The sequence below is a fragment of the Gopherus evgoodei genome, chromosome 2 (assembly GCF_007399415.2).
Source record: "Gopherus evgoodei ecotype Sinaloan lineage chromosome 2, rGopEvg1_v1.p, whole genome shotgun sequence".
NCBI classification, from domain to species: domain Eukaryota; kingdom Metazoa; phylum Chordata; order Testudines; family Testudinidae; genus Gopherus; species Gopherus evgoodei.
In genome coordinates this window covers 208,928,077-208,940,082 of record NC_044323.1, presented here as the reverse complement: position 1 = coordinate 208,940,082, position 12,006 = coordinate 208,928,077, and the positions used below count along the sequence as shown (strand labels likewise).

The 12,006-nt window shown below is 42.2% G+C and overlaps 1 protein-coding gene across 1 annotated transcript in view; it reads right to left on the bottom strand.

Annotated features, from left to right (window-relative positions):
- The window catches only part of AKAIN1 (A-kinase anchor inhibitor 1), a 29,075-nt gene extending 17,069 nt beyond the window's left edge, over nt 1-12,006 (bottom strand). The window contains exon 1 of the mRNA XM_030549551.1: nt 11,934-12,006. Coding sequence (XP_030405411.1) covers nt 11,934-11,949 — 16 coding nt within the window. The 5' untranslated portion in view covers nt 11,950-12,006. The remainder of the gene's footprint in view (nt 1-11,933) is intronic.

The following is a 12,006-nucleotide window of genomic DNA, read 5'->3' as shown; positions in this document are numbered from 1 at the left end:
TCATTTAGCTTACACCGTACAGTTGTCGGTGCAGCACAAGACAATACCATTTTGGGTTTACTCTCCAGAAGGGGAGTGCACTTGAGTGCTGGGCAAAATTCCTTAGGTGAAAGCCTTCCCATGCAGCACTGATTTCAGTGTCTGTGTCTTTCTGCAGGTGGGTGTGTCCCTACCTATGTGTGTGCTAGAGGAGGCTTGAGGGCCGGGCTTGGCAGGTCAGGGTGAGGGAGCCCAGCCTGCTGGAACAGGCGGGCTCAGTGCTACCCCAGTACATCAGGTGGCACCCCGGAAGGGGTGGCCGGGGAACCCATCACAATGTCCTCTGCAGATTTCTTTGCTTCCCAGAAGAAAAATGATTTTCTGATGGGGAAGCAAAGGGAAGCCACAAGAGCAGTCATGCAATCCTCCCCAGCAGTATGTTTCGCTTGCCCAGGGCAGCCAGCAGAGAGGTAAATCACTGTGGGGGCAGGAGGCAGAGCTGGGGAAAACCTGGCTGGTGGCTCCTACCCTGTGCTGGGCTCCGGTGTTAGTCCTGGCTGGGCAGATGAGGACGGGACTTCCTCTTCCCCTGCATGGCATCCAGGGCTGGGTCAGACCCACCCCCAGATTTCTCCCCTGGCTACAGGAAGCTCTGCAAAGTCCTTCCTTTCCCCCTCCCCCTGCTTCCTACACCCATTGCTCCTCAGCTGCAGGTGGAGGGATCCCTTTACAGGGAGCTGCTCACCATTCGCCCAACCCCTGTGCATACAGAAGCCTTCATACCCAGACCCTCCCAGCAAGCCACATACCCCACACACCCAGAACCCCCCCGGATGAGACCCAGTCTCCCTGGACCTGCACCACCCCAACAAACCATCCAGATCCCCTTGCCAAGCTCTGCCCCCCCCCACAACCAGACCCCCCCCCACTGAGTCCCAACCACCTTCACCGGACCACCTGCAGAGTCGCATTACCATTGCACCCAGAACTGTCTCCTCCCCGCCCCCCGACCCCGCTGCAACAAGCCCCTGTGTATCCAGATTCCCCTCCATACCCGGATCCCCCACTGAGCTGTCTGCACCCAGATGGTCCCACACAGAACCCTCTGAACCCAAAGCTGGATCTCCCCCACACTAAGTCCCTCCACACTTGGATCTTGCCTTGCTGAGCCTGCCTGACCACTCCTGGTGCACCTGGCATGGAGGAACAGGGCCCTGGGTTGTTTCTAGGGCAGGCTTCATCCTGGCACTATGTCAGGGTTTGATGCAGCCTCACCTCCCAGTCTGTGTCCCAGGGGAGGGCGGGAAGCTGCACAGTCATCTCTCACCTCAGTGCAGCCGGTGGCCTGTGCTCTTTAGTACCATGCTGGAGCCTCCACATTTATTTGACAAATAACATTTGCAGAATTTTAAAATACTGTGTGCAGAATTTTAAATTTTTGGGTGCAGAATTTCTTATTTTTTGGCACAGATTGCCCTCAGGAGTAGTTCCATATTTTCCTAACTTAGTTTTGGAGGATATTTTAGCATTCACTCTTACTAGAACATTCAGGGCTCAGTAATCTTTTTCTAAAAGATATGTTTTAATTTAAACAAATTTAATTTATGGAAGTCCTATGGCCTCTATTATACAGGAGATCAGACTAGATCAGTGCTCCATTCTGGCTTTATAATAACCTATGAACCCAGCATAGCGCCTAGCACAGCCTGCAGTCCCACCAGCCAAGATACTGGAGCCAGCGCTGAGCTAGTACAGATAACTTTGCCAGCAACAGTCAGGGGCTGATAGATTGTGATTCAGTGTGATCCAATTCTGAAAGAACAGGGAGATGAGTATAACCTGTCCCATAAACTCTGATTTAATGCTGACTTCATCATTCACATCTTTAAGAAGTATCTAGATATAGCATCCAAGCAAGAATCTCATGAAGCAGAGCTTTCATGACTTCTGTCTGATGGTTTTTTGCTACTTAACAAAAACCGAGGAAAAAATCCCCAGGAATTTCAGTGGCTATGTTAGTTGTATCAACACTATATTAAAAAGACTTCTGTGAATTTTCTTGTTCTGTTTGAAATATGCTCACTATAAATGAAGCATCAGGAATAAACCTGCATTAGGAATTCATTAAGTTTCTCAGTTTAATACATTCTAGAAGAACATTCAGGTTCTAAATAGGCCAACCATACAATTTACCAAAAAGTAAAGATTCAGAATTCTTTCATTATGGACTATTCAAATTAATCATCTATAATAAAAATGTTCTGCAAGGAGCTATATTTATTCTTCACCTGCAGGGGCTGGATACAGTTTTAGTTCTTTACTTTAAACAATTTTAGCCATTAGAAATCTTGTAGTACACAGACTATTCATATTTGTGCTATACATTTTATTGGAGATAATACATCAGGATAAAACATTTTGTTGTGACTTCAGAATATGGGTGATACACAAGTCTGGTAAGCAGACCTGGCTCCAAGAGAAAGCTGTATGGAACTAAATTTAAAGGCTAGTCTAAACAAAGTCTTCTTACAGCCAGAGTTCAGCAAACAAAGCTGATTCTTACAGAACATCTGGGCCCAGTTTTTCTAAAGCTAAAGAGAGACTTTAATTTCCATTATTACAGTTATTTCCTTTAATGGATAAATTAAAGCTTCAGGTTAACCTCTCTCTCTCCAAGAGCACAATCTCTGCAGCAAATTCAGAAATCTGCTGAAGGGAAGACCTGAGCAGAGTATACAGCTTCTCTAGAGTGGAAAACTATTGTGGGCCCAATCCAATTCCTGCTGAAATAAAGAGACTGCTGACTTCACTGTGATTAGATCAGGTCTTATATGCACCATTGTATACTTAAATTATAAATGAATGGAAGGTCTCCAACAAAGAGAGCATAGTGGATATTAGATTTTGCCATTTGATGTAATGCGTTACACATTTTATAGTGATTTGCATCTGAAGAGCTCTAAGAACTTTACAAACACTAATTAAGATTTATAACAACCTCTGTGTGGGGTAGGAATTATCCTATCTTTATTTAGATGGAAAAAGAATCAGTGAGGTTAAGTGACTTAACCAAAGCCAGTGACAGAACAAGAATAGAACTAAGATCTCCTGGTTCCCACTCCCCAATCTCTTAGAAACTGTGGCTTCCTGTCCAGTTAAAGATACCTGGCATTCAAATTACCAACATGATAGCCGCAAACAGCAGTTGCTTCTCATTTGAATGCAGAGAGATGGGTGAATTAATGTGAAAATATGCTTGACTGGCCTAGACCTCCCCCGGTCATCTTGCTTGCTTAGTGAACACAAACATGAGCTTTTTCTAAATGCTCTTTAAATTATATATAACTGCTTAATATCCCTAATCATTAAAGGGCAGTTCTACTCTGAAAATGGAATGTGTATCTGTCAATTTGTGTATCAGATGTGCTCAGTCTAAAAGTGAAGAGACTTTTCTCCTCTCCTCTCAGCTGCCCGCACTGCAAGCTGGACTCTTAGGCTCCTTACTAAATGTTTACTCTGACCCACTAACACACATTAAAACTACAAATTATCTCATTTTACTTGCTAAAAACACATTTTTCCTAGTGTGGATTTACCTAAGGTCATTTTCCATTATTGTATAACCAGGTAAATTCATATCTGATTTGTTGTCCGTTATTCCTTTTAGGGGTCTTTCAAGCTGGGTCACTTTCAGACGATATATACATAGTCTAATGAAAATTGCTCAGTTGAATCCTGACTATAGGAGAGTTCTTCCCTCCCCCCGAATCCATCTAGTAAAAGGAGATAACCCTTTTGGCATACATGGAAAAAAAAAATAACAAACCACCGCAGAATTTTGGGAAAGAGGCCTGGTTATTTTAGAAAGCCAGCAGAAAATTCGGCCTCTTCAGGGGGTCTCTCAGTAATTCAGACTAATTATTTACAAGCAAGGTCACAACTGACAATAAAGCAAACAAGATTATGTACATGTGAAGTACTCCTTCAATCAGTGAAGAGTAGTTCTCTGAACAGCAGCTGCTCCCCTCTCAGGAGACTGTCCTCTTTATAAGTGCTGTTAGAAACTGGGTGCAGCTGACCTGCTTCCTTTCTGTGAACTCCTTTGGGTCCTACTTGTAACTCTCCAGACAAAGGCAGGGAACCTGAGTTTGCAGGGCATTAGGGGAGGAAATCATAACCAGGAAGCCTTTTTTGGGGCTAACAGATGTGCACCCCCTTCCCACTGACAAGTTATGAATGGAGGCAATAATCAATAGCAACCATTTCATGTTTTCAGCAGCTGCTCTGAATTAGAAAAGTAAGGTAGAGTTTGTTGTATTGCTATGTTAAAGATTCATCTCAGAAAGAGCACCATTGTAAGTAGCATATAGTACACCACTTTCTGCCTCACACATTTGTGCATCCCTAGGAAAGAAAATCTTATTCCTTTGGGCAGAATATTCCAAGATCTCTTGTAGACAGAGGTAGAAAAAAAATCTGATAATGCTACTTCAGAGATTAATGAGGTTATATGAGAACAATACAGAGCTCACCTTCTTGGACTTCAAAGACTGAAGAATCCTGAAGCAGTGTACCATTGTTAAGGTCAAACTAGTCATTTCTGCCAGCACTGACACAGATAATGCTCCAATGACCATTTTTTTTAAATGTAATGCATGCTGTTTTGTACAAGTGTACAAACTACTATAGTATGTGTATCAAGGCTGATTCCCCACTCTGGCACTTTGAGTGCAGAAGGTGTGGGGGGGAGGGGCATAAGGATTCTAAAAACTAATACTGACCACTCCAGACTTCTATTAAACTCCCAAGGTTACAGCTTTTCTCTGACCTTGGATGGGTAGATGCTGCCACCACCCAAGTGCAAAAAAACCCTTTTTGGAATCCAGGAAGGCGCACTTGGGAATTCCTTCCTGTGGGGTACTCTCAAGCCTTTTCACACACACCCTTCCAGGGAAGAGCTGCGAAAGAAAAAGGAAATTAGCTGTTGCCCACAGCTAATTAAACCACATATGCACAAACCTTTTAGGACACAAAAATCCAATCCTGTTCTTAAAAAGGGTAACTTAACGGTTTCAAACAAAACAAAAGCATTTGGGGATTAGCACAGAGGAATCCACAAGCCAATAAGAAAAATAAAAGATAAACCTAATCACCTCTTTCAAGACATTCCCTGATCTACTTACATATTTGGAGGTTTCAAATAAGTAGTCTCTAGGTATGAGCAGATGTTTTTTCATACCTGGCTTAAAGCTTCCTACAGCATAGTTCAGCCCTATTCCTGCTTTGCATCTCCTCTCTCTGGAGAACAACAACAGCAGACAAAGGGGAAGTTTTTTCCCAATTTAAAAAAGTTATAGCCCTCCCATTGGCTCTTTTGGTCAGGTGCCCCCCACTCCCTTCTTTTTACCTATGGGCTTTTTTAAAAAAACAAAAAACCAAACCCTTTACAGGTAAAGCAAGTAGAAAACAGCTATTAAGAGGGATTTTATAGCCAACTGACTGGCTGAGTTTCCATAAAAGGGAGCTACCCTCTGCTTCATTTATCACAGAGTGTGTACCCTGATCATAGACTGATCTCTTTGAGGCAATTTATTTCAGTCAGTCAATATATAGATAAATAAAAGTTCTTTTCAAACTACAAATTCTTATTTGTACCTTTAATACAAGGGAGACCAGGTCAACAAGAGTATATGAATAAATCCAGCTTTCACTATAGTTGATAATACATTTAGGTGAATTTATTTCCCATTAATGTTGCTAGACTGAAACCACTGGAAAACGAGTTATTTATCCATAGAGCAAGTACAGCAGAAATTAGCAAGCAATTTTCTCTAGAAGAACATATTCTCATTCCTGACCTGGAGGGACAAACTGTAGAGGTAAGAGTAACTCATTCTTTTTTTTCCCCATTCACTGCTTTACTTATTTGCTTAGTAGATGCAGATTATTCCCAAGGCCAGTAGTTGATATGTCTGGAACAAAAAACCCCACCAAAACCAACACTAAGACCATCTCATTTAACATGACTACTGCACAGAAACCTAATTTCCATTATTTCTGGTGATCACTAATGATCTACTTTGGATTCAACCCATTGACCTGAAAATGAAATGTGCCTTCAACTATTTATCTGAATTGGACTTAACATATGATCAGGATAATTTAAGAAAATAAATTGTATTTCAAATCTCACTATATTAACACATTTAAGATTTTTTTTGACAAATTAGATTCAGATCTTAAATTAATACTAGAGCTAATTCTGACCACACATTAATCTTTTTGATTTCATTGTATATTTCATGCATAACTTAACCACTCAGCCATACCAAACTCATTGCAATTCAACCTTTATATCATACTGTGCCAAGCTTGTAGGGTTTGCAAACCCTATCTTATGACCAGTAGAAATGTTGCTATACAATGAGTTCTGTCAGTCCCGAGCCAAGGAGCAGTAATCTTACACTGTGCATGCTTTTAAATCTTACATTGATCTTCATGAATTGGCTTCTCTTTCTACTTTTGTAAGAACAGACTAGAATACTGGAGGGCAACATTTACAGCCATAAGGGATATTGCATGATAACCAGTAGGCACCTAGTCCATGCTCTACCTTGCTACTGCTATTTTCAAGGGTCAAACTTCCTTTGGAGGTAAGGCAGTTCATGCTAAGGAACTATCAGGATCTTACAATAGGGTATCTTCAGAGAAGCAAAGTTACAGGTGTGTAATTCTCTCTTTGTTTCTTACTCCCCCCAAGGGCTTGGGTGGTGCATTGGAGACAGAGTTTAGGATTGAGAGCAGCCACTGCAATCATTAGTAACAAGCAAAAAACACGATGTAGTATCATGTGGTCACATCAGACTAAACACGACCCCAACCTCTGCAGCTTTTAAATTAGACAGGATTATGACTATTCAGACCAGTAAAAACATCTGTTTAAGTATGCAGCTGCTATCTCTTCAATTGCATTTTAATGTGACTTCTAAAATTCCTTTGGTACAGGATGCACTCACAATCTGCAGTGTCTTCGTGCCAGTAGGCAATACTGTTAGCTTTAAACATTTTATGTACAGCTGTGTCAGTGACAGAGTTATTGTTGCAGGAAAATGGTGCTGAGCAGTGAAAACCTTGAAGTAAAAGTCCAAGCTAGTTAGAAGTTATAGAAATATGCTTGCTCAATGATCCTCATATATAAATACGGCCAGGTTTCACTAACCCCTACTTTTTCTTCCCTCTTTCATGACTGCAAGCACCTTTACAGGTAGAAAATACTAGGTATTAAAGGGCTATAATCTAGCAGAGAAAGGTGTAACAAGAACCAATGGCTGGAAGCTGAGGCCCAATAAATTCAAATTAGAAATTAGGCACAATTCTTTTTAACGGTAAGGATGATTAACCCCACTGGAACAAGCTACCAGGGGAATGGTAGATTCTCTATCTCTTGAGGTCTTCAGATCAAGATTGGATGCCTTTCTGGAATATATGCTTTAGCCAAACACAATTTCTGGTTTACTCAGATAAATTATTGGGCTCAATACAAGGGTAACTGGGTGAAATTTAATGACCTGGGATTACAGGAGGTTAGACTAGATGATCTAATGGTCCCTTCTTGCTTTAAACTTTAGGAAACGACCATTCTTGGCAGCTAATAAAGATGGAATAAAATTTATGCAAGCTTATATTATCCCAGCATTAGATCATTAGCAAAATAAATACATATTTATATGTTTAACATTTTCAGACTCACTTCTGAAAACAAAAGCATTCCTTATGCAGGAATATACACATACACAGTTTGAAGGTTTAAAACAACATGGATCTGAGTGCAAAATAATGTCAGAAAATTGCCTTAAGTATGAAAGACACATTCTTTTTGCTAATGCCCAGACAAATCAAAATTATTGGTTTTGATTCAATATTTCCACATTGGAGGCGGTGGGAGAGAATCACATTTGGGTTGAGAATAAGCATATATGGCTACAACCTGAAAGATACATTTTGATAAGTTACTAAAAACACGATATTGGAAAGTAATTCTTAGTGGTGCTATAATGTACTTCATAATTTGTAAGAGACATAATAAAATGTTACCTTTATTTTGAAATATGCCTATATAAAATTAATGTTTATAGATGAACATCTTAGGTTTAATGAATGGACAAGATGAATTAGTTTGTAACAGTTAGGTAACAGCATTGTATTGTCACTTTATAGGTAGGGTGCCCAAATGTCCCAATTTTATAGGGACAGTCCCAATTTTGGGATCTTTTTCTTATATAGGCTCCTATTACCCCATATCTCCTGTCGCGATTTTTCACATTTGCTATCTGGTCACCCTACTTTATAGAATCATCTTTTCCTAGTTTGTGCCAGCTACTGAATGCTTTAATAATTTGGTATTCATTATACTATGAAAACAAAGTGGTAGGTAGTGGAATTATTTATAATAATTGGCTTTATATGGCATATAGTTTTGCAAGCTTTTTTTTTTAATATCTGGAATTCATTGTAAGACAGACTGCAGTTTGGGCAGTGCAGAGTTCATTTTCATGTGATCTGACCCTGGTCCATTGCAGTCTCCCATCCACCCAATGACACAAAGAAGTGTGTGTGTGTGTGTGTTTGGCAGGGGGTAGGGGCGGGACGACGGAAACTAGTCCACTCTGTAGGCTGGCTGAAATACTGTTGCTGAATTCAGCAAGCAGACAAAACCTCAAGGCATAGACCCCAAGGTTTGGTTCTGGCTGAATTGAACTGTACTGCAACTATGACTTCGGGTGGGGAAGATGGTGCTAAAAGGATTTCACATCTCTTTTACAGCCTTCTAATTTGGGCCAACAAAAGGCCAATTCACTCATTGGCATGTGTTAAAGCAATCACCACTGGGGTTAGCCAGAACACAAGAGAACTTTGTCCATGCCACCTTCTCATGGAGCATACCCCTTCCACTGTGAGGAGCTACATTACCAAAGGATGTCCTCTACAATATAGGACCTCCAGGTACCTGTCTGAAATGGCTTTACAGTCCCTGTACGTCAGCAAAGAGCCTGACTCATAGCGTCTAAGTGATTAGCAAGTCAACCAATGCAGTGAACCATAGTTAAACAAAAAAAAATCTCTTCTCTTTGGATTAGCTTCTCCATTCCTTGGCACCTATCTTCAGTGAATTAAAAGTGGGTGTAAAACACTATCACATCAAGGTGGTAGCATCTTATGCCCATTTTGCACAGGTGTAAACAAGACACATCGTGGAAATCAGTGAAGGGTTAGGCTCATTTTCTTCTGAACACTGAAAGATGCCCCTCATTTACTGGCTTTGGTCCATCGGGTCCAATGATTTATAGATACCTGTATATTGGTAGCAATGGGTGCGAGAATTTAAGGAAATAGGTATAGGTAGCAGGAATTTAAAGGAAAATATCAATTTTGTCAAGAGTCAGTTGAGTTAGCCTTTTAAAAGTTCTGTTTAAGTCAGAAGATTTACTTCTATTTCACAATTTATAATCTAGTATAAATTAGTGCTGTGGAGTAACTTATTCATTATTATTTCAGAAGCTGATAGATTTTTGACTATGAACAAAATGAAGCTATAGCTGCCTACAGCTAAATAAGATGCATTATCCTAAATCCTATTTATTTTCTGGAACCAAAGGCTACTGAATGTTTATCATTGTAGACATTAAGCTTAAGGAAATCACTGCATAACCATTTCCAGTTATACAAACAAACAATCTTTATGTGCTGTGAAAGGCAAATAAATGAAACAGAGTACCAGCTCATACATCATAAGATAAGAGCAGAAAATTTAAGACAGAATGAAACTCCTATTCTAAAGCAAACATGGAAATTGTTTTGCAGCACAGCTACTATAAGAAAGATAAAGGTTTACAAACTATTTCCCCAAATTTCTTATAAATTGTAAACTTCTTGTATCTAAAGTAGAAATAATACCCAGACTGATTTGTAATAAGAAAACTAAAATTAAAAATGCAATCCACTCAAACTTTTTCCTCTCATTTTAGGATAATGTCAAACTCCCATGATTGATTTCTAACCTCCTAGATATCCCTATTCATTACCTTATCTATGATATGGTACCAATTGTTATAAGGGAACATGAGCAAAGGAATTGCTGATTTTTCTTATTGACTGAAACAGAATCGTTGCATAAAACAATTTCCTATTTATGGATTAGGCATGTGAAAAGAAAGTTCTGTGTAGCACAAGTTATCAATGGAAGATTTGTTGTCAGTTTATTGCCATCCTGGGGGGGGGGGGAAAGGTGGAATTGTTTTCATTATTTTATCTCTTGCTGCAGTACTTCAGTCCCATGGTGCCTTTTTACAATGCTTAATGGTGAGAGACATCTGGACTGTCAGATAAAAGGTGTATGAAGGTATGCTACAATAAACAGAATCTGGTTCAATTAAGACAAACAACTTGTTTCCTTGGTTTTCTTTCCAATCCAAAACAGTCTGTGGGGGGGCATGTATCTAACTAGCAAGCAACTTGGCAACTTGAAATACAAGACTAATATATTGATTGTTGAAAACAGATAATTTTTCAAAATGCTGTGTTTTTCAATTGTCAGGCTGACCAAACAGGCTTTCTGAGGCTATTATATCCTTCCAGCATTTCAGACTCCTATCTCTTTAACTGACAGGACAAACTCTCAAAGCAAAAGAAATTTGAGATTAGGAAAATGAAAACTTTAAAAATTAAACCTGTCAAGTCTCTCTTATCTCTCTTCTGCTACATTGGTCAGGACCAGTTATACTAGTACCATAAGTTTTAGGGAAGAAGTGAGCTCCCCCTTACAAATGCCATTTTACACAAGTTACGTTTACGCACACCAGCCTGATTTTCTTCAGTTTCTCCCCATCCCACCAAACTACACTGAGTCCAGTGCAACTCCGGTGATGATCTTTTCAGCAATGATTGTGCATCTTAAGCCTTTCGGGTCAGATACTACAAGGCGCTCAGTGGAGTTTGACTAAGGATTGCAGGAGGGGCCTGAGTGAACTCTCCCATTCAGATCAGTGCTTCTCAAGCTATCTGATGTGGGGGACCAGCAATTTTTTTCCCCAATGTGCCAGGGACCAGTGCCATATTATTATCCTATTTGACGCTCTTATGCGGAAACTCGCCACGGACTGGCAGCCGATGGCTCGCGGACCGGCACCGGTCCGTGGACCACCAGTTGGAGAAGCACTGCTCCAGATCTCTTCAATCGGCAAGTAACATTTTCAGAAGGACCTGGGTGTCTTAGAAGCCTATCCCTGAGGGAAAGCCTCTGGAACCCTTTTGAAAAGCAGAGGCAGGCTCCCCCCTCAGTGGGGCACCATGCTGTGCCCTCTCCCCGCTCTCTGGCACAGCTGCTCTCTTGCCTGCCCCCAAGGATCTTTCTCCTGACAGCAGCCACCTAGGTGACCTTTTGTTTCGAACTCACTCAAGTTTAGCCCTAGGCAGCCTCCCCTCCTCCTCCTCCGCCTGGAGACCACCAAGCCAGCTAGCAGGACTGCGCGTTTTCCTTCTCTTCCCCCGCCCCCCAAAGAGCCTTTCCAGCCTCCCTCTCTCAGCCCCCGGCTGGAGGCTGAGCTGTCTCGCTGCCCCACAAGCAGCTGTAGCCAGGCGCACTCGGCAGCAGAGCCTGAGCCCCAGCGCCAGCACAGCACCCCATGCTCCCGCCAAACTTAGCCCTGCCAGCTAGCCCCGAGAGCTGCTCCAGCGGGCGGAGGGGCTGGAGCTCCGCCCGGCGCTTGCTCAAGGGGACCGCAGCCTCCGCAAAGCCAGGCGCGTGTGCAGGGGCCGGGCGCGGGGAGCCGCTGGCGGGCGCGCGGCGCTCCCAGGCGAGCCGCGAGGGGATGCTCAGCCCCCGCCCCAGCCCAGGAGAGCAGGGCCCGGCCCGCCTGCACCCCGGCCAATGGGCGCGGGAGAGGGGAGCGCGTTACCTGGAGCAAACACCATGCTCGTCTCCGGCCGGGCGCCGCGGACAGGGCGGGAGGAGGCGGGAGGGCCGGGGTG